We start from the raw sequence: 26,365 nt of genomic DNA on the forward strand, positions 1-26,365 counted from the left end.
CGCGTCTCTCAGCGCGTCAGGAAGGCGGGGCTGCTGCCTGCGGGGTCTGCTTCTGCTCTCGGCTTCGGCAAGTATGGCTGCTCCGTCTTGTCACCACGCGTGTGTTTTGCATAGGGCAAGGTCGGCAATATTTATACCTTAAAGGTGCCGGGATTGACGTAAGGATGGACATAGGTACGTCAATAAAGATGTCATACGACTTGCTCGTTAGCACATTCTTTACTAAAGTTCTCTGTGAAATCAAAACAATGGCCGCACGGATTATCCAGGTTGTCATAGGTTTGATTTGTTATGAGAACGTCGTATGCCTTATCAGGGGCTGGAGGAATGTCGCTTGTCTAATTAGATCTCAAGCGTTATGACCTAATCAGATAACACGTTCCTGTGCCGTAGTGTGACTGCGTCAGATAACGGTATCTGCATCATGGGGGATTTCTTGCCTCATGGGCTGACTGTTAGTTAACTAGCTAGGTAGTTTAACCAGAATAGGGTCAGGAATAGGGGGATCGATTCAGAACCTATAGAAATACACGACACCCTTTCGCCTTTGGAGGGAGGGTGGCTGTAGAGCCCTTACGCATCTTTTCCATGGTGCAGAGCCCCTTACCTTCGCTAACTGCATGCGGGACTACGAACTCCCACCTACGGAACGATACAGATATGCCCAGCTGATCCATTGGGCAACCTCGCCCGGTCTAAGAGAGGCGGCTGTCAGACCACCCTCACCGTTCGAAGCGTTCCTTTTGCGAACCGCCACGATGAAGGGTACGATCTCCTTTTTATATAAACTTCTACTGGACACTGTACTCTCCCCGTGGCCTCGCTATATGGACCATTGGGAAGGTCTGTTGGGTAGGGACATAGAGGAGACTGAATGGAGGAGTCTTTGGCGGGACATTAAGGCCCACAATCACTCGGCAGACCTGCGAGATGCCCATCTCAAGACCATGTTTGATTGGTATCTCTACCCCTCAAAACTTCATCGCATCTTTCCGGCGTCTTCGGATCGCTGTTGGCGAGGCTGTGGCTTATTGGGTGATTTTCGTCACATATGGTGGGATTGTCCTGTCATTAGACCTTTCTGGGCCGAAATTCTATCACATATCAAAGACATGTTGGGATATCCAATTCCGGATTCCGTATCCTTTGTTGTCTTGGGTCTCCGAGACCCGCTACTAGAATACCAAACGAAGGCAGATAAGCAAATTATGTGGCTGTGCTTGGGGGCGGCTAAGCTGACACTGGCTGCGGCGTGGAAAAAACAATCGGCCCCGGCCATGTCTTTATGGCATGCAAAGTTGTGGAAGCTGATGAGCATGGAGAGAATGGCGGATATCTTCCTAGGCAACTTTAAGAATTTTATGTTTCGCTGGGGACCTTTGGTCAGGTTCTTGTCGATTTGTTAAATGGGGGTGACGCTACCAACCAGAATATAAGATCCTTAAGTATTGCCCGGCGGTGTCGCCTCTTAAACCCACAAAGAAGTTAAACTATTGAAGAGGCAGGCGCTGGAGACTGGAAGGCAGGAAACAAGGTTTTTATTCTCTCCGGAGGAGAACACGGCAAAACAGACAGCAGGTATCGTTCTGAGGTGCTCTGTCTGCATCTCTGAGGCCTGGCCTCTTATACATAAGTTAATCACTTTATTGCATGAAACACATTCTCGTTAATCCTTTGATGTACGGAAAGACATCCTCGGAACCTCCCCTTCAGGCCCGTTCCCACACATAGTTACAGTTGAAGTCCCCACCCCGGTCACAACAGGTGATGATCATCGCGCAGCTGGATATTCCGCCGATTCACGGAATGTGTGGGGTTCGATCGGATCTCGTAGGGTGGGGGCTTTGATCGACCCGAGGGCCCTTTAATGGGAGGAAACTTCCTACTGTACTGGGGGCAATAAACAGTATCCGCAGAGCCAGGTGGTGGCCTGGGAACAAGGAAGACAAACGGGCACACAGGAAAAGGGGTTTGTATCAAAGGGCCTGGGACCATGAAAGGAATGAAGGGAGGTGTCGTGCTGGGAACAGGATGGGATTCCGAGGCAGAGCTGCGCTGAAGAGGGGTTTATGATCTGAGGCATGTGAGGGCGAGGGGGTTGTCGGCGTGCGGGGGGATGCCTGCGAGGCTAGGAGAGGGAGAGAGACGCGCTGGCTATCAGCAAAGGGGCAGGGGAGCCATGGTGTTCAAAATGGCGGCTGTTTACATGCACGAAAAAGGGTTCGAGAAGAGCAAGAGGGCGCCGATAATGTTGACGGTTTCAGCCTAACTTTCAACAGTCCTCCCTTTTCAACATATCTAGCCAACTTGCTTACTCAATGTCAATTTTCATCAAATTCCTAACCTCGGCATCATACAATGCTTTCATGTGTTCGCTTCCAGAGTCCACAGTTTTGGGGAAAATACAACTTGCACATAAAGAACACAGAGGTGGCAGACATTGAATTCCTAAGCATAGACCACATATTACAACTGCAGGAATCAGGATAATGGTAAGCAGTCTCCAGCCCCAGTTCTTAACGGTGTCCCAGAACCAACCACCAAGCGACCATTCTTCTTGTTCTTGGTGGACTTCTGAAGAGAGTCTGTGAAGATGTTCAATGGCTTTGTACACTGAGGGTGAGTTGTCCGGTATGTATGTACAACAGCTGGACCCAATAATGCGGCATGCTCCTCCACGGTCCGCCAGAACCACATCTAGAACAAGGCGGTTCTGAAGAGCCACCAGACGGACCGCTTGGAGTTCAGCAGTGTTGTTAGCAAAGATACCAGCTGTGATGTTCATGGTTGTCTCAACTGCCTGAGTCAGATGTCGGATGGCACGGCTGTTTGCCATCGGGCCCCAGAGGGGGACGAGTCCTTTCATAGCATCGAGGAACTGCGCTCCCGTTGAGTCGGCTTGCTCAATGTCTTTGGCTCGTTTTTGTCTATGGTGATTCGCTGGTGCCACATAAGTCGGGGGAAGGACGAAGGAGATGAAACAAGTGCCCCCCCAGCCTTTGGGGAGCCAGGTGTAGGCTTTTGTGCCGCAGACGAAATACATGTTTGGGGACGACACAAAGGAAGGTGGGTCCGTGGAATCCAAAGTTCTGGTAAAGCGGCAAGCGCTGCGGCCCACCAGCTGCATCCCAAGTCCTTCTACACACATGTGGCCTGTGACGTTGATGACCGATAGGGCCACAGTCAGAGTGGCAGCCGTTCGTTTCCGCAGATAGGAGAAGGTGGGTCTGGTTGGATTGTTGAACACCTGCATTTCAATTCGTTCTTTTTCAGGGATGTCCATGTGGATTGAGTCACTGGGGGTCAGCGGGCAGAAGTGTGTCTTTGTCTTGTTTCGCCCGACCCCGTGAGAAGAATGTGCTGCAGTTCTGCTGGAGGTGGCATTGTCCTTATAGCTCTCTTGCAGGAGGATCAGCCAAGCAAGGCAGGAGCCGTGAACAGAGAAGGGTGAAGGGATGAATGGTATTGAATGTCCAGTGGCATGGGGTAGCAACCCACAGATCCAGCAGTTGGTGGCATTGGTGGCAAGATTGTGTTGGTGAAGCAGCTGCACGAAAGAGTTATTCCAAAATTCCTTTCGCCTCTCTCTTAGTTGAGGAGAGAGCGAAATCAGATAATGTTCCTTCATGGTGGTAGGCTGAGCAGTGGTTAGGAATGTTTCGTGAGCAGGTGCATGTTCTTCCATAATCCAGAGCGTGGTCATGAGGAGAAAGCAGAAGAGGATTGTGATGAAGAGTGCAATTGTCTTTGAGCTATGGAGTCTGTCTGTTCTCGGATCTCTGCAGTGGGTATTTCCTGTTGTCTCCGTCGTCTTCTTATTTGGCGCTTCCATCATCTTCTTATCTGGCGCTTCCATCATCTTCGTTTTCAAGGTGCTCGGTAGTGGGCAGAACCACAGACTTAGTTTAGCTTCTCTCCAGGTGACCCTTGGTAGTTTTGGGTCACCGTTCTGAGACCTTTTAACCTAGTCAGTGGCCTACTTAGCCGAAGCTCCCTCCTTTCGACACAGGAAATACCCTTCTCGAGATGGTACAGTGGGGTCAGGATGTTTTGAAAGTTCAAGAGTCTCTGTGTCAGGATAGCAATTCAACGATGGTCGGTCCTGGTTCAGGAGCTCTTCTTGGGTGTTGACGGTGTCTGTCGTGGCCAGGGCTGGGGAGACCTTTTTGCAGTGATGGGCGTGCAGCCAGTGCTTCTTCCCCTCCACTCGAAGTGCGGTCCGAGTGGTGATCAGCACTTGCCAGGGGCCCGTCCACCGGGGTTCCAAACTCTTTGATCGCTGAAAATTTCGGATCAGCACGAAGTCCCCCGGCTGGATGGCGTGACCGGGACCCCTGGAAGCATCGGGGATGGCCTGCTGCACCTGCTGATGAATGACAGACAGAGTTTCAGTCAATTTATACAGATAATCAGACATTAGGACGTCCGGAACGTCATGAATGGAAGTTGGTTTTGGGGCAGACCAGACGCTCATGGGTCGACCGAAGACAACTTCATAAGGAGTTAAGTTATGTCGGGTGGGGGTAGAGCGCATCGATAGCAATGCCAGTGGGAGGGCGTCTGGCCATTTCAGGCCCGTGGTAGCCACTATTTTGGCCAGTTTAAGCTTTAGTGTGGCATTGTGTCGTTCGACAAGTCCAGCAGATTGGGGGTGGAAGACTGCGTGGAATTTCTGTTTAATACCCAACCCATTTAGGATGAGCTGGATAACTTTGGCTATGAAGTGGGGGCCATTATCACTCCATAAAACACGACAGAGGCCATAACGGGGGAAAAACTCCTTTCACAGAACCTTTGCAGTGGCCATAGCGGTGTTGTCACGGGTTGGATATGCTTCCACCCACTTGCTAAATGCGCACACTACAACAAGTACATATTTCAGGCCTTGGCATCTGTCTAGCTGGATGTAGTCCATCTGCAGGACTTCAAATGGGTGGTTTGGGACCCCAAATCCCCCCCGGGGTACTACAGTTCCTTTCCCGGGGTTGTGTTGCAGGCATATTAAGCATTGTTGGACCAGGCGTTTGGCGGAATCTGGGATCTTATCATTGTGCCAAACCCTGGAGACAAGTTCGATCATGGGGGCTGATCCTATGTGGGCAGGGGAGTGTGCCATGGTCAATATGGGAATCAAGTATGAATCAGGTAGCAACCATTTGTTCGTGTCTTTTGTCCGCCAGCAGCCTTCATCGTCTTTCAATCCCACCCGTGTCCATTCAGTCAACTCGTGTTGTGTGCTAGCCGTTTGAATGTCCCTGATAGTGTCTCCAACGTCAGTCCATTTTTCCGCTTGTGATCTGGTCACGTACATATGTGTTGTCGTCCTATTTTCAGCTGTCGTTCGGGCGGTGATGTCGGCTAGTGCATTTCCCTGTCCAATAATGTCTGTCACCTTCTTGTGTGCCTGGCATTTGATGACGGCAAGCTTGTTGGGGAGGAGGACAGCTTCGATTAAGGCGGAGACTAGATCCCCATGCAAAATGGGTGTGCCGTGTGAGGTCAAGAATCCCCTTTCCCTCCAAAGGAGCCCAAAATGGTGAACCACCCCGAAGGCATACTGGCTGTCGGTGTAAATGTTCGCTGTGGTTCCTGTTGCCAGGATGCAGGCTCGTGTCAAAGCAATCAGTTCCGCTGCCTGGGCAGATCGCTGGGTGATGCGGGCTGTTTCTACTACGGTTCGAGCCGTGGTGACTGCATAGGCAGCGGAAGTGGTACCATCGGAGAGTTTGATGCACGAACCGTCCACCCACAGCTCCCCGTCGGGGTCAGGGAAAGCCGTGTCTCTGAGATCGACCCTACTCCTGGTCTGTTCGTCCGTAAGAGTCACGCAGTCATGCACGGGGTGCACATTGGGATCGTTCTCTGGCAAGGGTAACAGAGTTGCCGGGTTCAGTGTGGTGCATCTTTTCAGGGTGATATGGGGGGCAAGCAAGGTCAGTTCGTATCCAGTCAGTCGTGCACTCGTCAGATGTTGCGTCTTGGTTTGGTTCAGGAGGGTGTCGACTGCATGGGGTACTAGTACCGTGAGGGAATTTGACAGTACAATCCCCTCACTCTGTCGGATAGAGATTGCAGCAGCAGCTACAGCTCGAAGGCAGGCAGGCAAGGCTCTGGCGACAGGGTCAAGAGTGGCAGAGAAGTAAGCGCACGGTCGTTGCTTAGGGCCGATGGCCTGGGTCAGGACAGATAAAGCGCACCCCTCCCTTTCGTGAGTGTAAAGGGAGAAGGGCTTTTTGTAATCAGGGGTACCTAGGACCTTAGCAGTGACGTAAGGGCCCTGCTGGTCAACATAGAGCTCGACTGGATCCCTCCCTTGCCCTTGGCTGTCCTATGCGAAGTTGTGGGTGTCTTCATAGTCAGATTGTTGATATTGGTTCTGCCTGGGTCGATCGAACGTATTTGGTCTGCCTGATCTGTCGTTAGTCGCGTCATTTGGGGGCCCTCGCTGTTGTCCCTTAGGTCTCGGTCCGTTTGCTACGTCCCTGGGGTCTTTGTTTCTGATCATTTCCAGAAGAACTGGGCACTGGGATTTCCAATGGCCAGTCCCTTTGCAGAAAGCGCACTGGTTCTCTCTAAGGTCTGTGCGCCCACTGTAGGAAGTCAGAGTGCGGTCTTGGGGAAATGTAGTCTTGGGGACGTTCGTCTGGTAGTTTCCCCGGTATTGGTCTCGTCCTATAGTCACCCCTTGTAGTTTGGCAATCATCACCCTCTCTTTCAAGTCCTTCTTCTTTTTCTCTGTTGCCCTATCGTTTTCATTTTTCTGTTGTTCATAATATTGGGCCATTTGGAGAATCGCTGTAGGTTTGGAGGCTGCCCAACTACTCTCGCTGGCCTGTAGTTTCTGGGAGATCTCCGATGACAGGCCCTTAACATAATTCTGGACAAACAGATGGTGTCCGGTTGCAGTGGTCATGTCCTGGCCGCTGTAATCGGAGAACACCGTTTCAAACCGGGAGAAGTATTCTGATACATCCTCCTGGGGTTTCTGGCGACAGGCTGTTACTATCGACCAGTCCACTTTCCTTTCTGGGATCAGGGTTTTTAATTTCTCTACGATTTTATCTGGGAGGTCTAGAATGGATTTCAAAGGCTTTTGTCCTGGTCCCCGTTGTTTATCCAGGTCATTGAGTTGTGACCAGGTTTGCCCAAACAGCTCAAGGTGGTCGACTTTCCGGATTTGCTTCCACACATCAGCTGGTAGACATAACCCGAAGAACAAGTCGATGTCAGCCAGGGTCATAATCGTTGAGCCCAGGGCTGTACCCAATTCAGTATAGAAGGCAGTGGGGTTTTTACGTAGGTCGGGTAGGGATTTTCGGAATGTCAGTATCTCTTGCCGGTCCCATGGCTGGTAGACCCAGTTGTACACTACCCTTCCCTTCGCATCTTGGTTGTTTGCATCATCGTGAGTCCCTGTACCTCGGGGAGGAACCCAGTAAGGGGCAGCCTCTCGTATCGGCATCATGGTGTTAGATTGCTCGGTTGGTGGTTTGGTCACTACGGAGGTCGCGGATTTAGCTCCCGGCTCTCGTTCAGTGAGGTGGCGGAAAACCTCAAGCGTACGCGTGAGGAGGTCCGACACATCACACTCGCCCTCATCCCCGATATCGACCTTCCGGTACAGAGTCGTTAGGCTCCCGGGACCGTTGTCTCGATATCGGTCCTCGTATGCATTCAAGACATGATAACACAGTCGTACAGTAAAATGTCGTCTGTGACTCCCTGTATACGAGCTGAACATATCTGTGATGTACTCTTCATCATCCTTCCTTTCTACCAGTGTCCTTGCTATTTTGTCGATCCCCGCTCGCTCATCTTTGCTTAGTCTGCTTGTTCTTGCAGGGCCAGCCCCTCGAGTCTCATGGTCGTCTAACGTTGTTATTGATGCGGTTTTTAATACAAGGGGTTCGGCTGGCACAGAGGCCATTGGGGCCGAAGCTGTGGCGGTACCTTCGTTTGTACCTGGGGGTGGCGCGTGCTGCGCCAAGGGTTGGGAAGGGGCATATGGAGGGGGCATGTAGATGATAGGGGGACCTAACAGCAGATCCTCGTTGGCTCGTTGTTTCGAGGGTAAATCAGGGTAGAGCATGGAGGGAGTTCTAACCGGACACTGGCTTGGTGTTTCCATTTCTAGTTTCTGTTTAGCTTTCTCTCTTTCCTTTATCTCTTTTTCTAGTTTCTGGGCAGCTAGGTGGGCTGCTTTTCGCAGCTCTTTTTCCAACCTACTCTCAGTTTTCTTTTTACGTTGTTCAGTTTCTTTTCGCCACATGCCGAAACTGTCACGCATAGTGGGTGTTGTCTTGTTTTTACCCAGGGCAGTTTCTAGCGTTTTTATTTTATCATCATCGAAGGATCCTATCAGGGGCCATTGACTTTCTTGACCCTTTTTCGTATATTTATGCCATAGTTTACTATAGGCTATAGCGGTCAATCCATGCTTCATGAACATGTCCTTATTAGGGGTGCCTTCCAGCGGGGCTGGATGGTCCATCTCTAATAAGCGGTCCGGGCTAAACAGGCTACTAATCAGTGGGGAGAAGACAGACATGACGGCTCGTAACGAGGGACTAAAAAGTCAGCACTGCCTATCTTATCACTAGGTGCAAATACTGGACAGAATATTTCTATTCTACGTTGTTTGCAGGCAGTGAATACCTCATGGATCAAAATAACAAAAAGACCAATAAATATTCAATGGGGAGAATGAGTAGGTCCGCAAAGATCTGCGTTACCTACCCTTTTCACTATCTGCAAAAAGGGTGGTCTCTTCCCTGTTTGCAGACAGAGAATCTCCAGAAAACAATAGTTTTGCGAACAACAGTTCAGTTTCAAGTAATTATTGAGTGGGGGAGAAAAAATAAGCACGGCTGCTGCCCTACCTATCCTCCACTGCTTGCAAAGAGAGAGCCCGTTGTTTCTCCGTTTGCAGACAGTGAATCTCCAAATAAATAAAAAGAGCAATACTAGTATTTTTTTTTTAAACAATCAAGCAATCAAGCAATCATTTCGCAACTTGTCGTGATTACACGACCTTACCCGGACCGCATGGACAGTTTCTTGTCTTCCGAATCCAGCGCCCGATCGTCCTCTCTTCTCCGTTATCCTCGCGGCACTCCTGATGGTTCCCAGTCAGGACCGTAGATCACTTGAGAGAGGTCTGTTCGGAACCAGTGAAGTTCGGATGATCGGCTGTCAGACGAGGGTCTATCGGACAGACGCGTTCCCGATCGTTGCAGTCGTTCACTCTGTCGTCAGGACCTCTCCCACTGGATCCACGGGTCGCTGATGGGCCCCACGTTGGGCGCCAATTGTTAAATGGGGGGTGACGCTACCAACCAGAATATAAGATCCTTAAGTATTGCCCGGCGGTGTCGCCTCTTAAACCCACAAAGAAGTTAAACTATTGAAGAGGCAGGCGCTGGAGACTGGAAGGCAGGAAACAAGGTTTTTATTCTCTCCGGAGGAGAACACGGCAAAACAGACAGCAGGTATCGTTCTGAGGTGCTCTGTCTGCATCTCTGAGGCCTGGCCTCTTATACATAAGTTAATCACTTTATTGCATGAAACACATTCTCGTTAATCCTTTGATGTACGGAAAGACATCCTCGGAACCTCCCCTTCAGGCCCGTTCCCACACATAGTTACAGTTGAAGTCCCCACCCCGGTCACAACAGGTGATGATCATCGCGCAGCTGGATATTCCGCCGATTCACGGAATGTGTGGGGTTCGATCGGATCTCGTAGGGTGGGGGCTTTGATCGACCCGAGGGCCCTTTAATGGGAGGAAACTTCCTACTGTACTGGGGGCAATAAACAGTATCCGCAGAGCCAGGTGGTGGCCTGGGAACAAGGAAGACAAACGGGCACACAGGAAAAGGGGTTTGTATCAAAGGGCCTGGGACCATGAAAGGAATGAAGGGAGGTGTCGTGCTGGGAACAGGATGGGATTCCGAGGCAGAGCTGCGCTGAAGAGGGGTTTATGATCTGAGGCATGTGAGGGCGAGGGGGTTGTCGGCGTGCGGGGGGATGCCTGCGAGGCTAGGAGAGGGAGAGAGACGCGCTGGCTATCAGCAAAGGGGCAGGGGAGCCATGGTGTTCAAAATGGCGGCTGTTTACGTGCACGAAAAAGGGTTCGAGAAGAGCAAGAGGGCGCCGATAATGTTGACGGTTTCAGCCTAACTTTCAACAGATTGGCTTACCTTCTGCCGTTTGTCCACCGACCCTGAGAGATCTTCACCTTTTCCAAGTATAGTTGCCCGACTGATGCGAGTGAGTAGTGATGACTGAATGTGTGTTGGCACCACCACCTGGGGGTGGGCGAGGGGTTATGGGGGGGTGGAAGGGGGACAGGGTTGGGGGGCTTGGTTATTACTGCGGCAATGCGAGTATGAGGAGAGACCTTACCCATGCGGGACCCCTATGGCATTTCATTCAGCTGGCTCTCCGTCATCCGGATAGTCCCAACAGAATTTCTGGGTAGCGACTGACGACCAGAACGATTACCTGATGCTCTCATTACAGACTCAGCTTAAAATGACAAGCTGCTGCTCAGGCCGAATGTTGGCTAGGTTGGATACTCCAGCGTGGCTTGGGTTATATTGCAGCATTGATGCCGCTTGTTTCTCTTCTGTTTGTTTTTACTTTTGTCTTTCCTGAAATGCAATAAAAATATCTTTTACAAAAAAAAAGGCAACATATATACTCACATCCAAAAAGTACTCCGCATGTATTCAGGTAGTTGGCTAATTCACTATCTTGCGGTCTATTAAAATATCCAAGCATAGGATTCCCCGAATTCAGTAACTTTTATTGTCTGCAATAAGTAAAGTGTATCTGCTTGTTAGAGAACCCAACTAAAGTTATAATACATGCTCTTGTACACACACCCGGTCTTCAAGTTAGGCTCACCCCATAATTCCAGGTATCAAAACTTATCCAAGATGGCTAGTCCGTGACTGTCCAAATATATATTAAAGAAATGGTAATCCTGAAAAAATAAATATAATAAATGTATCCAAAGCTTGAGTTTTGATAAACAATTGGTTCCTACACTCGTACTGTTCAAAAGTATATAAAGCCTCACCTGCGTAACGTAGGTGAGAATTCTCAATTTAAAGAAGAACATGAGTACGTGTATCTGTGGTGGAAAGACATATTTATAAACCGTCTTATGGTATGGTGTATGTGTGAGTTGCAAAATTGCAGGTTTTAATAGCTTTTGCTTGATGAGCATTCCGGCAGACACCTGTTGACATTAAGTCTATGTATGGCCACAGTGGGGGAGCTCTGGGGGTCGTTGTTTGATTTCGTAAGGATAAGCAAGAGCATGGGTGGGGGTGGGAGAGGTGCATATGTTGCTGATTATAAAACGGATATTTGTAACGTGGGCATGTGTAGTTACTAAAGGTAATGTTTTTTCACCGGGCCCATTTATAAACAGTGCTATGGGATGGTTTATGTTTTACCCACCAATTTGAATGTCTGAATAGTTTTTGCTGATAAGTGTTCCGGTAGACACCTGTTAAAATTAAGCCTGTGTATGGGTATATTGGCTCTACTAGGAATGGGGGGTTTCTGTTTGATTTCATACTGTTAACCAAGGCTGGTGGTGTGTGCGTGGGAGGGAGTTACGTTGCTGTTTAAAATACAGAATATAGCAACGTGGAGATGTGGAGCTACTAAAGGTGATGTAGTACCACTGGTTGGACTTATAAAGTGCCCTATGGCATGGTATATGATTTACCCGCAAATTTGGATATGGTATGGTGTATGTTTGTGTTGCAAAATTTTACGTTTTAATAGCTTTTGCTGATGAGAGTTCCGGCAGACACCTGTTGACATTAAGTCTATCTATGGCTATAGTGGCAGTAACGGGAGTGCAGGGGCTCGTTGTTTGATTTCATTAGGTTAAGCATGGGTATGGGTGGGGTGAGGGATGTGCATATGTTGCTGATTTTAAGACGGACATTTGTAGTGTGGGCATGTGTAGTTAGTAAAGGTAAAGTAGATTCACTGGTCCCATGTATTAACTGTGCTATGGTATTGTTTATGTTTGCCCAACAAATGTGCATGCTTGAATGCTTTTTATTGATAAGTGATCCGGCACACACCTGTTAAAATTAAGTATGTGTTTCGGTATAGCAGCGCTACTAGGAATGGTGGGGTTTCTGTTTGATTTTGTACTGTTAAGGAAGGGCGGGGTGGGTGTTGGGGAGGTAGGTATGTTTCTGATTAAAACACAGAATTTAGTGACGTGCAGATGTCGAGCTACTAAAGGTGATGTAGTAGCACTGGGAGCCCTTATAAAGTACCTTATAGCACGGTACATGTTTTACCCGCAAATTTGTATGTCTTAATATGCTTTGCTCATATGTGTTCCGGTCGACGGTTGTTGAAATTAATATCTTATATTACTATAGAGTGTTTACTAGGTTTGGTGTGGCTCTTTCTTTAATTTTGTAAGGTTAAGGAAGGATGGGAAAGTTGGTGTTGCAGTGGCAGTGCGTCCATTTATGAACCGCATTATGGAATGGTATATGTTGTTTTTGCAAATCCCCATGTTTTAATACGTTTTGGTGATGAGCAGACAGGTGCAGACATTACACAATATTTCTGTGGATAAGACATATTCGTGCTGATAGACACTCTTGTACTGTGGTAGAAGGCTGATAGCGTTGATGGAAAATTATGAAACTTGGTGCCATTGTAGATTTTAATGGAAGGTTACACTGTTTGTTTGTTACTATAGTGTAGTTAGGGTTCTAAGTGGTGGAAAAAAAGTGGGGGTTCTCTAAAAGGGGGGCAAAGCTCTTAAAGGGGTGTGGGCTATGCAAGTTGGGGCGTGGTCTTAATCAAGATATGTATCATTGTGTTCTTTAGAAAAAACTCTCCAATTATCATTGCATGGTTTTCCCTCTTCTTGTAAATACGACCCCTTCAAACACAAAACGTTGCATTGAAGGGGCTGTGGGTGTTCCCAAGCAACATCCATAGAAAAAGACACATCTCCAAATTTATGAGAAATCGAAAAATCTGTCGATGTGTGTGAATGCTGCGCCATCCTAGAGTTGGTGTAGCAAGTCGCAACAAGGAGAATTGTTTTCATTTCTCCTCATCTTTTCCTCTTTCAAGGCATGTGGCTTTCCACAGCATACATTGAAAGAGGAAAATGCTTTTACTGGTTGTTTTTGTGCAGGAAGGTGTCTCCGCATGACACAGACATCCTTGCACTATGGTGCAAGGGTGCCTGTGTCACCGCATGGCTGCAGTTTGTGCAGCAGTGCAGAGGGAAGCACAGAGTTGCTTCGAAAGCACCACAGTGAAGTGCAGCTAAATAGCATGCAGTATCACGCTGCAGTACTTCCTCATAAATCTTCACCTATAAATTCACCATACGCTACTAATATATTCTTTCTGTCAATCATACTATATTCATATATTAAACCAAACGTTCACACATTACCTTGCAATTATAGTTCTTACTTTAACCAGATAAGGGTGTTCTGATAAGAACTTTCTTTTCTTTTTTTTTCTTTTGTATTTTTTTTTAACAATTTTGTATTTTTTTGGGGTGTTTTTTCCTAAAATGAACAGAAAAAAACCGAATAAAACAGGAAACTTTTGGAATTACTTATCACTTGTTAGTTGCCTAGCGCGGCACAAACTGCATCCACCGACTGCTTACCGAAGCATATACGTTTCTAACACTTCACGCAGTGTTGCTCGAAAAAGGCAAATTCTGGCTTAATGTCCATTGCAGGTGTTCCTGAGGACGTTCCAGATGTACTTGCCACAGCAGGTGAGGTGTTCAAAGCAGCTCGCCTCATTGCCTCCTGAGCAAGATTGAGAGGATGTGGGGTCCGCAGATGCTTGTACATAGAAGCAGTGCCACAATAGGATTTGTTTTCACTTGAAATGATTCGGTCACAAATTTTGCACTTCACCATTCTCGCATTTACATTCCTCTCTCCAGGTGGAAGAGTGAAGAATTTACACACAACAGATTCGGGCCTCTGTGGACGTGGTACCTCCTGCAAGAATTCTTCTTCAGAAGTTACTTCCTCCTTCTGCAGCTGCTGTCCAGATGCCATTTTGTTTGATATTTTTTGAAAAACACCAAAAAAACAAGCAAAAATAGTTCTTGTAGGATAAGAGATCTCTCTCTAAAGATGCTCCAACAAGAATGATTAACATGGGTGGGGTCCTTCAATAGTCACAGTGGGAAATTATATGAACCAATAAAATATTTTTTTTTGAGGTCGCATTGGATGCGCGCCCTCTGCGTTCACGAAGCACACACATGACGCAACTTCGTATATATAAAAATGATATAAGTACAAATATAAATATATTAAAGAAACATACATATCATTTTAGAACATAAAATGTTTTTGCGGGAGTCGCGCACTCAGAGTGCCCCAGCACGTATATGACATCACGCGGACCCGCCACCGCGCAAGCGTCGCATACCGTAATGAGCATGTGTCGCGAATGCATGGGAACAGGAGTTGTTCCGCTAACTAAAACACCCCTGAAACCTATGTTTTTTTCTGTGAATTTCTAAGGTTTTTTTAATGCTAATTTCTAACTATAAAGTCTCTGAAACCTATGTTTTTTTCAGAGAATGTCTATATATATATAAATACAGCCAAGGACTGAGGGCTTCACCCCAAACTTTGAAATCAGGTAAATTATATGCACCTCCACTTTATGGATTTTGATGAGGAATCATTTACTATTGGTGTTAATTACTAAGGTTACAGGATGTTATAATAAGGCTTAGATTTCAATCATACATAACCATTAAAATTCACCAGTTATAGTTACCTCAGCTAATTATAACTTATGCCCTCCATTATGTGGGCCTGGCCTTCTGCTGCTGGGTGTCCTGGAGCCCTCCCAGGTCACCCAATATTTAGCATTGGGGCCAGGGGGTAGCTTTAATGCCCCCATGGTCACCTGCTGGCTCCTCTCCTTCAGCGGGAGCCGCCATAGCTCCCATATGTAGGAGCGGCACAAAATGCTGCTCCCTGCATTTGGGAACAAGAGTTTCATCAGTTTATGTGCCTGCTTGACGGCGGGTAGGAAAACAGATGAAAAGTCCGCTCCCAGCAAGGTGGAGAGGTTCTCCTACTCCTGCCCACTGGGAGCAAACTTTACACTTAACTGTCGCTTGACAGGAGCCATCAAAGCTCTTGCCAGGTGAAAGTAAACTACTATCTCCCAAAGGGAGACACCTCAGGAGATATGGAATAGGCCCAGGGGGGGCAGACCTCAGGGCTATTAATGGCTCCAGGAGGAAGGATAAGGTGCTCTTATCCATTTATTTTCAAGGGCATGCCGCGTGGAGGTGGTGACTCCTGAGAACACCTGGGGGCACGTAGACACCCTCCTTGCAAAAAAACAGGAGAGGTGATGGTCACTTTGGCATGGAATGGCCCAGGACGGGAGTCCTGTAAGGGTGGTGGGCCGAGGGGCTCATAAAACATCAGGAGGAGGGCCACACAGCCCTCCTCTACTTGTTTTTTCAGTTGATCGGCCCCGGGGAGGTGCGGTCCCCAGGGCCTAGATTGGCCATGGGTAGGGGGATCCTTATTTAAATATGAATAACCCCCTGGGACCTAGCCCACCCTGGTGTGCAGCCCTTGAACCGTAGGAATCAACCTGGTTCACTAATCTAGGGACTGGTTCAGATTGCTGTACATCTCCATCCCTGGCAACACCTCCAGCGACATCGAATCCACCGGCTATAAAAGATACAGAAGAGTTAGGCAAAGATTTTACCAGACAGTTTATCCATCCCTCAATTTTGATTAGCTTTTTTTAAAATAGGGTCTAAGTGGGCTGAAATTAAATGTTCTAATTTTTTCATAAAATAGTCTTCCAACTCTTGGGTGGTTGGAGCTTCCATATGTACCGCATCATCTGGTGCTTTTCCTTGGTAAGCCCCTTCGTTTTTTTTTCCTTTTCTGATTTTTTTGCAGTTTTATATAACGTGAACTAGAGCTGAACAGAATCGGGTTTTAGAGCACTTTACATTGCACCAGTTCTGTTACATGAGGACACACATTCATTTTAGGCACAGGGAGATTAAGTGATTTGCCCACAATCACAGGAGGTTTTGGCGTCGTTACCTAGACTCAAACCCAGATCCCCAGGTCCGAGGTCGAGCACCCTAGCCGTTAGGCCTGTCTCAACATATTTACTCCTAGTGCCCAAAAGCTTAGAAGAGGAGAGGGTTTGCTTGTTTGTTTTGTTTTGTTTATTCATATCATGCCCCTTCCTTTTTTTGGGGTTAGGTGCAAGACTGTTCCCATGATTGATTTTCGCTTTTTGTCCTTGTGTGACCATATTTGGCTTCAATGGAGTGTCAGATTTTTTACCTTCACCCGGACCATCAGGATTAACTAAGACAGGAGACTGTGTGGCCTCTGCTTGTGGTACAACCAAAGTAGATTGTGACACATGGGTTACAAAGGTTACGGGGGGACAGATGAAGCCAATGTCACATGGACTGTTCGTTGTTGAAGAATTTTCGGATCTAGGGACAATCTATGCTCGGTCAGCTGAATTTCATGTATGAGAGCCGACTCGGCCCCTGACAGGAAGGCATCCATTGTCCCCATTACCCCTTGACCATTTCTGGGTTTGGATCTGTTCATCCTATAGGCCTAAATAGACTTATTGACACGGTACAGTATATCAGTATTTCAAATTTGGGCAAAGAAAAGTCAATGTTACAGTATAGAAGAATATTAGAACCAGATGTTAATAATGTGGCCCAGTCCAGCCTCAACTGGCTGTGGACGGGTGCAGAAGGGCCCGCCCTTGTCCCTGGCTTTGTCTGTTCACGGCCCTGGCACGCCTGCACGCACTGTGCGCTGCGGGAGCCCAGGCAGTTTTAAGCGCCTCCTAGCGCGCCTGGTGACCGGTGGGCTGAGCCCGTCTCTGGGGAAGATGGGAAACGGAGCCCACTCCACTCTCTGCTCCAAACGATGCAGGGACCCAGATTCCGGTGCTGGAACACACAAGTGCTCTGTCAAGAAGAATTAATTAAATAACAGACCTCCTCGATCTTGTTCTCGGTTCATTACTACCATAGAGTTTCGTTTAGTAGCCACTACTTTTTGGTCCAAGCTCTTCCAAATTTGGAATGCTCTATTAGCTTGCCCTAAAATCTATTGCTGATCATTTCCACATCACTCAAAGCCTTTTTGTTCCATAGGATCTTAATTTAGTCACACTGTATTCTATGTCTTCTATTGCGACTAGTGGCAAGAGATCCACTTGGTGGTTGTGCATTTAACAACTATTATGACATAACATACCATGTGATTGAGTCATTATGAATCAAAGTCAATCCTCTACTTCTATCTTCAGATCTGTTCTTCATTAGTACTTTCAGCTTGTCAGGACACCTGGTCTCAAGGATAGTATTTGCCACCGATTAGAAATGTGTCTGATTACCCCTTGGATATTTCAGCGGTTCTTCTTCCAGCAGATCATACATTTCCACTGAATGTTGGGCTGCTGATCAAACATTATTGAGCTAGTCTAGATGTAGTCACATCTAGTGTCACATAGATCTGATTTCAGGGAATTGAGTGAAATTGGAGCCTTACTTCATGCATCTGCAAGCTTGATACAATGTTCTGAGTAGTCATATTCCAGTCGTAAGTGTTATACCCAGCTGGCTGGGATTGTGGCTTAGGTTGTATGGCTGTCTCTCTCTGTTATTTTAGGAGGTGGCTCGATTTGATATGCCGAGGATAGTCAGAGGTAAGTAACCTGGATTGGCTTGGCAGTTCAATACCATTTGCTACTAGAATAAATCATTATTGTACCCATTTCATGAAAGCGTAATGCAGGGTTGAATTTGGATTCAAAATTTGCCCGGGCACACTAAAAAAAGTGGCCCACATTTGAGTATTGCTTTTTCTCAAATCACTGCTTTGGCAAAATGTTATTTAAAAAATGGGGGAGTTAAAAAAATATATGCATGGATTTGTTTATACAGGTGACTTAAAACAAGTGAGGCCACTTCTGCTGAGGCCCCCTGCCCCGCTAGGTATGCATACATTAATTGCCCTGCGCAGCAGAGAAAGAGAGTGACACCTCTACCCGTTCCTAAATGGGAGGTAATGGACGCCCATCTAACTCCCGAAAGGCCACTCAGATACCCACTGGACTGCTAGCTGTATCCAAACAACAGTGACACTGCCCAAATATGCCCTCCAGACTGCTCCAAAAAGCATGCCACAGTTGGAACTCCGCACCGGCCCCTCGTTAGCCTTCCGACGCTGGCTTAATGTTTAGTCTCCCTTGGTTAAAAAAATATCTTGTGAATTTGACCTCAGGCCTATGAAGATGGTTTGAGTGCAAACAATCCTTAGAAGATCCAAAGGGATCTTGGATTTTAGTTTCATGTTAGATATAAGGTGGAAGCAATACTGAAACAAGTATGTATGTAAATTTGTAAGTATATATGTATGTAAGTATATATTATTTATTTATGGTGAACCTAGCCAAAAGGCAGCAGAGTGCTGTACATGCTCAAAGGCAAGCTTAAAGTCAGCCATTAATAGGAGAAGAATCTACATTTCAGACAGTTCATGCATTGTATTGTAGTGTTCTTTAAAGAGGTGAGGCTTTGATTCATTCTTTAAATAGAGCAGCATTGTGGCGGTCATAATGGATACAGGGCTGTTGTTCCTGGTCCTAGGTACATGGATGGGAAAGGCCTGTTGTCTTGTTTTTTCTTTTTTAAAGTTAGTGCCAGATTTATTGCACTTGTTTCACGCAAGGTGAAACAAGTGCAATGCACTCCTTAAGTCAAATTTACCAAGCCATGCACCTTCCATGGCCCTGCATGGCTTGGCAAATCTATAGTAACCCAAGTCAGTGCAAGTCACTGCCTTGAGTTACTCTGTGCTGGTAAGATGTTGCATGAGTGTAGAGTGAGTGTTTCCATGCATCTACCCATGCATACCCAGATTTACAAAGACAAGTACACCTGGGAGTGCATCAACGTACGCATTCCCGACAGAGGCATAATGAGGAGAAATGTATTTAGTTTTACTCTTCTTAAGTGGGCTGCATTCTACAGCACACTTAGATAGAAAAGAGTATCTTCCTGCACAAAAAACAATCCAGTCTGCAACACTTATATTTGAGCACAAGGGTGCCTGCATTGGCACTTGACAGCCACAAGTGCACCAGCACAGATATAAAGCAGTAATGCACCATTTATTAGTATTTATGGTTCATTCCTGCTCTCGCCAAAGCAAAGCAGCTGAGCAAATTCATCATCATAAACTTTATTTCGGTCATTGCGACCATAAAAGTGCAAATGCATACAGCACTTGAATCTGATAATAAATACGTGACAAAGGTTTGTTAAATACAACACATCGATTACCAATTGATTTGAACCGGTCAATGATAAGACGATTAAAACAACAGTTAAAAGCATAAAAGATGTGGTATCAAAAACGTATACCCCAATTAAATTGCGCGGAAGACCCACCATACAATCACAATGTTGAAAAGTGATCAGTTTGTGGGGCTAAGAAACATAAAATTGTTGTCTAAAACATAGGTGAAAAGGATTGAGAAAAATTTAGAAAGTGCGCGACATCGGTTCTTTGATGCGTACCTTCTAATGATCCATATTTTACCAACAAGCTTGGCAACTGCGCAAGCAACTGAATGCCTGGAATCAAATTTCAGAATGTGCATTGAATTCCCAGAAACTTGCAAGCAGGGACTAGCCATGTATTTCTCGGGGAGTTATACAAAGGGCAAAAGAAGAAAATATGGCTAATTGTCTGTGAGAATGCAACCTGGACAGCACTGCATAGCAGAGGATGGTGGACACCAAGCTGCAGTAAAGGAATTCACAGGAAGGGAGCTAAATCTAAATTGGATATAAAGCTTCCTATCCTGTGGGATCATGATAACATCCATTCCATAAATTGTATTGTGAGACGGCCCCCGGCCAATTGAGTAACAGTAGTCTGCACCACCCAGTTCTAGTATTGGGTCTGGACCAGTCCTTTACTGGGCAATAAACTGGAATCTTTAGCATGCGACAAGCTTCCTAAACCTATCCCTGTGAGCAGTGACCTGACTTTAGTAAACCACACAATTTTCTTGAAGCATTCAAGTGTGCAAACTTCGTCAAGAGCAGCAGCGTAATGGGAGAGCTTAGTGGTTAGTTTCAATTGCAGCTAGAAAAGCAGAGGATGAAGCATCACTTCATCCACAACTGACGGTCTTAAGGGATGAAGTGGAGTGGTCTGGGCAAGGGAGCAAAGGGACATCAAAAATGTGTTCTCTGTAGCGAGGAGGCCTTCCAAATTCTCAAATCCTCAAAGTTCGGCCCCATACAAAGCTGAAACCACTTCCATATTGTCATACATCTGGAGAGGGGCTGCTATTGGTTAGGTCTGAGAAGTCCTATGCTCCTTGATCAGAGCCCCAGTGGTCTGCTTCTGCTGATGAATTTGCGTCATGATGTGGTGTTTCCAGGCCATTTTAGTCAAATAGTCAAATGTGGCCACTCTCTTGAGGGGGATCCCCCCAATAGCATTTTGCCTTTGGAAGATGTGTGGAGGTTCAACAGTAGGAGTTTGGTTTTCGAGATGTTGACCTCCAAACCTCTCATTCCACAAAATGCCTTGAAGTGATCTAGGAGCAGTTTCAGACCACTGGTGGTCTTAGAGACAATTAGTGTGTCATCCACAAACAATACAGATGTTACCTTGAAACCCCACAAAGACAGGGCATCAGCGGGGACTTCCACTAAATTCTGGATCACTCTATTGATGAAAACTGAAAACTAGGAGCTAACACACAGCCCTGTCGGAAACCCCCATCGACACTAATTGAGTCTGTCAATTTCCCTTGGTCCCCCAATGAACCCTTGCATAGTTGTCCTCATGAAGGCGGACAACCAATGCAAAGATCTCAGGAGGAAACCCCAGCTCCAGCAGGACACACCATAATGTGTGCTTAGGAATGAGGTCGAAAGCCGGCTTCAGGTCAATAAATACTATGTGGAGACTTCCCTGTTCAATGGTCACAATTTTTCAGGCCAATAAGAAAAAATTAAAAATCTGATTGATGGTGCTGATTTTCCATCTAAACCCTACTTGAAAGAGGATAAGATGTTATTCTCCTCCATCCAAGCTGTAATCTTCGTAAGAAGTGAACGGGAGAAGACCTTTTGTGCACCATCGATCAGGCTAATGGGCCTGTAGTTGCATGGTAATGAGCGGTGACCCTTCTTTAAAACTGGAATCACCTCAGCATCCTTCCACAAGAGCGGTATTGGAACCCCTGCGGCAATTCAATTGGCTAGTCTCCAGATATATTTGGACCAATTAACAATACCATTATAAAAAACATCGCCAGGTACACCGTTGGGCCCCAGAGCTTTGTTCCTTACTACAGAGTTTATGCTTTGGGTGATTTCTGTTAGAGAAAATAGCCCAGTGGCCTGGAGGTTGGTGTAGCCTTCAATAGCCAAATCCTCATATCCGGTATATACTATAGAGAAATGTTGATACCAAGTGGCAATGGCAATGTTGTTGGTGGGTGGCCTCGGTCTTTCTACATCTCCCCTAGTGACTAACAGCCAAAACAGTTGTGAATGTTTCCTCTGGCAAGCGTTACTAATCTGGAGCCATCGATACTCATCCCATTCTCGTTTAGCTCTGGCAAAGGCTGTCTTATAGGATCTCCTTGCTTCTCTTAGTTCCACCACATTGTTTACTCTAATAGCAATTACCGGTGAACAACCATTACAACGCAACTACTACAACGACATAGCATTACCACGCAACTATTACAACGCAAGTCATTACAACGACTTGCGCTGGGGGGCGCTCTAGGATAGGGAATAGTTTAATTTACTATCCAACACCTTCCCTACTATCCACGGGGACTGGAGTTGGAATAGTAAATTAAAATACTTACTATCAGCACCCCCCAACGCAAGTCGTTGTAACGACTTGCGTTGTAAAACTTGCGTGGTAAAGGCATGGTTGTGAAAGCATGCATTGTAATGACATGCATCCGCAATTACCTGTTTTCATCTTAGGTTCCTTCACTCCTGGATAAATCAGGAGTGTGGTCTGGTGGATTTTGACTTACCCAGAGGCCATTGAGGCATACTAACTGATTTAAAAAATGGGCATGGCAATCCGTGATTTTTGGGAACCCATCCTGCTGCTCAAGTAGGCTATGTAACTCGCTAATGCTGTCTCATCGGTTACACTTCATGACTTCAAGTTTCATTGTGTCAGTAGCTACTCATGCCCATTTGAGTTGTCTATTGTCATTAGTTGGGCATACCTCCTTGATTGGAGCAAGTTATCTTCATACCTTTTACTGTGTCAAATATTAATAAATATGGCCCTTAGCCTGCAGCCTCATGGATTCTTGGCTGCAGGTGTGCTAAGAAACTAACAAATGTATTAAATAATCAATATATACTATTGTTATATATTTCTTTAGCATTGAGATGTATTTCTTTATTTTTGAAACTACTTTAAATAATGACTTGAAACTTATTTCCTAAGGAAGTTTTTTGATTACATAACAATTTTTTTATGAGAGGATTTTGCAATACCCATGTTTGGCCATGTGTGCTGCTGGAATTAGTACTATTTTTTTAGTAGTAACTTACATTTTGATTTAGTGAACAATTAAAAAGTAGTAAAATTACTCAAAAGTGTAAGTTATTCAGAGGTGTAAATTACCTTTGTAAATTAGGCTCTCTCTCTTGGTTGGACTGAACTTCAGGTCGTTGATCGACATCCAGGTTGAATGTCTGAAGCAGAGGAGACTTTCAAGTAGAGTTGTGTATCATTGGCATCTTTGAGCAGCTTGATGTTGTTATATATGATTAGAGTGTCAAGTGGCTCCATGGACAGGTTGAACATGAGAAAGGAATGGTAAGGATGTAAAACAAGGCAAAGAGGGACATGAAAGAGGAGAAAGGCCATGTAGCTTAGTGTGGTATTAAGGGCACATCACATGAACATAGGTAGGTTTGTTCTCTTGCACATAGTCTAAGTTAAATTTCTGCTTGTACCAAATTGTTTTACCATTATCTTGACACGCTATCCAGGTGGGTTTTCTCCATTTTCAGCTCATAAATGTTTGCTGGGAACCTTCTCAGCCTTGTTAACACCCACCAGCTCTCCCCTCTGCACCCGAAGACCCTTTGCTCACAATGAAGTTTGGTGGATATGCTCCCTGCCGGTGGCTGAGAGAAAGCAGAGAGTCACAGAAACTGGTTTTGGCGGTGGTGTTTGTGGCCTTGCTATTGGATAAAACCCTCCTCACAGTTGTGGGTATGTGCAGTGCATGTTTTTTTTCATATTAATGATGGCAGTGGCAATGAGAGTTCAGGCCACAGGGACAAATATCTGAGCACAACTGTGTATGAGTCAAATGAGCATCATGAGGCTGTGTGCTTCCTTCCTTCCAACCAGAAACAGTGGTACCAATGAAACACAATCAAATATTTAACATCACCTAACAACTCCAAATGTGGTACTCCCAGAGGAAGTAAATGCCTTTAGATACTGTGGTGTATTCTACTGCCTCTTGATACTGGCTACCCTTCTTTGTCTGCCCAAAACACCCACACACAGCACGTCACAACTTTTTGAAAGCTGCATCATCAAAGAAAGGACAGTGCCTTTATTATTATTATTATTATTATCATTATTATTATTATTGTTATTATTATTATTATTATCATTACTATTGTTATTATTATTATTTTTATTATTATTATTGCGTGCCATTTATCTTCTCTTGTTGAGCACGAAAAGAAGCTCAAAGATATGAATGACTTTATACCTTCTGTCATTGTGTGACACAGTGCCACTGCCCTTTAATTAGGTCAATAAAACTAGCCTTGAAGCAAAAGTGTGCATGTTAGTCACAGTCCGCAATAGAGCAGCAGTAGCAGCATTTTTTTTGTTCAAAATATACAAATGTGTGGCCACTGTGCAGACTGAACAATCGTATTGACAACCAGCAACTCAACTAGGTCCCAGTATTTCAAAATGAGTTGTGCTCTTTTGCTGAGCCCTGCAACACACCTGCTCAAATTAAACACGTTGAGCAATGCTTTGTTATACTCTCCTTCCAGAGCACTTACTCTTGGTAGCCTGCATATGTTATATGTATTAATACCTCACTCTTTCTTCCAGTGCCTATCGTCCCACTGTTCCTGTACGCCACAGAGTATGAAAACCAGAATGGATCTGAAGTAGTGAAACACCTGCCAGAAGCTCAGGCATTCCCAGATATTTTCAGCTTTACCTCTGTGCTTTCTCATGATAACTCCACCTACATCCTTGCTAACAGCAGTTTTACTGATGATGGGAATAGTACAGACATTGACATTACTTATGCGACTGAACCCACTGAAGTGCCAAAGAACAACTGTATAAGTGGCCACAACTTCCTGAAGGACGAGAATACCCGCGTGGGACTACTTTTAGCATCTAAGGCCCTCATGCAGCTCCTAATGAGTCCATTTGTGGGCCCTCTTACAAACAGGTAAGCAAGCAACAATATCTATTAACTACACTGCAAGTATCTGCAAGTGAATGCAGGGTGGGGAAGCATAGGTGATTAAGACAGATACGGTTTTCCTAAACCGGTGAAAGGTAATCTTTCCCTGGAGTAAGATTTGCCAAATGTTCTTCAAGCCCAGCTAGGAAACATCACCTGTAGATGTAAAGAATATGTAGGGTTCCATGCCCCTGTATATGTTGTCATCTCTTTTGCAGTTAACTTGTCTATGTAATATTCTTTGCCCGTGCAGGCTTCACTATGTCCAAAAGGCTAGACTGTCAGTCAGCTCTTCACACATGGCCCGACCAATGCAACTCAACCATTGCAAGGACAGTCCCCCACTCGTATAGTCACACTTTTCGTAGGGAGCCTGTTGTAAATGAAGAGGACTCCACAAATAGGTAAGTAAAGCAGGAGCTTTATTGCAGCACAGATGTAGGTAGGTCAGCCCCCAGTCCAACCAGAGCTCCAACTGCCAACAGGGCGAAGGAGCGTTCCAGAACTCAGAACTTAGGTAAGGATCTAGAGTGCTGGCCAGAGAAAGAAGCCAAGCACTGTACAACATATCTCCCCTCGTTGCAAGGAAAGAAAACACATGAAAAGGAAAACATACTAGTGCACATAGTCATTCAGGTACGTGGGAGGGCGACGAGAGCGAGAGCTCCTTAAACCAACGTCAGCCAAGGAAGAGGAGACAGATGCAGGAATAGAAGTAGAAACAAGCGAAGCAGGAGCAGAATTAACCACAGGGCCCCTATGATGTGTACGCAAAGAGGTAGAAGCATCACCACCACCCACCTCCCCCCGTTCAATTGGCAAGGGCATGGGCAGGGCAGAGTTACCAGAAGACAGTAAGTATCCATTACAACCATCATCATGAGCTGGGAGCAGATCATCAGAAGAAAAGTCTTTGCGTTTCTGGTAGAGGGCCACCCTCCGGTAATTCCAACTTTCACCGTTAGCCAGAACAATGAAGTGAGGGAAAACTCTCTTGACTTTGTAGGGACCCCTAAACTTGCTGAGGCCTTTCGCAAATCTTCCTGGCTTAACTTTAACCAGGTCACCAACAGAAATGGGCAAGGAAATGCTGTCATGAATTGCAGGGACATCGCTATTAGAACTTTTCAACCATGCGGGGTTCAATTTGCCCACGGGCGTGCGACCACGCATAAGTTCAAAGGGAGACTTTTCACCACTCTTATGGGGTGTGGAGCGGTAAGCCCATACTAATTCCTGGACACGCTCTGTAGAGAAACAGCCAGATTCTACAAACATCTGAATTACACCCTTGACAAGGCGATTCACCCTTTCACATATGCCATTGCCTTGTGGATTGTAAAGACTGGTCTTCTGATGTCTGATACCACACTCATTCACAAAATCAGTCATCTTCAAAGACGTGAGTTGAGTCCCATTGTCTGAAATGAGAACAGAAGGGTATCCCTCATTGATAAAAGTGCTTTTCAGAAACTTAATGGTGGCATCAGTGGTGATTTCCTTTACAAAGTGTACACACAGCCATTTAGAGAAACAGTCGATTAAAACAATTGCAAAACGATAATCAATAGGCAGTTCATTCATAGGTCCTATAAAATCAATGCACACACTATGCCAGGGAGTATTTTCAAAAGCAATTTTTTGCGTAGACTGAGAGCCCAAGACTTTGAGGCGTTTCTCCCCTTCCTTGCAGAAACCACACCTCGTAACACAATCTACTGCATCATTGTCGATAGAGGGCCACCAAAAGTTCAGTTTAACGCGGCGT

At 45.9% G+C, this 26,365-nt stretch overlaps 1 protein-coding gene across 1 annotated transcript in view; it reads left to right on the plus strand.

Annotated features, from left to right (window-relative positions):
- The window catches only part of LOC144827835 (chromaffin granule amine transporter-like), a 548,688-nt gene that overhangs the window by 13,022 nt on the left and 509,301 nt on the right, over window positions 1-26,365 (plus strand). The window contains exon 2 of the mRNA XM_078686001.1: window positions 24,231-24,582. Within this exon, the coding sequence (XP_078542127.1) occupies window positions 24,231-24,582 (352 nt within the window). The remainder of the gene's footprint in view (window positions 1-24,230; window positions 24,583-26,365) is intronic.

The sequence above is a fragment of the Lissotriton helveticus genome, chromosome 4_1 (genome assembly GCF_964261635.1).
Source record: "Lissotriton helveticus chromosome 4_1, aLisHel1.1, whole genome shotgun sequence".
NCBI classification, from domain to species: Eukaryota; Metazoa; Chordata; class Amphibia; order Caudata; family Salamandridae; genus Lissotriton; species Lissotriton helveticus.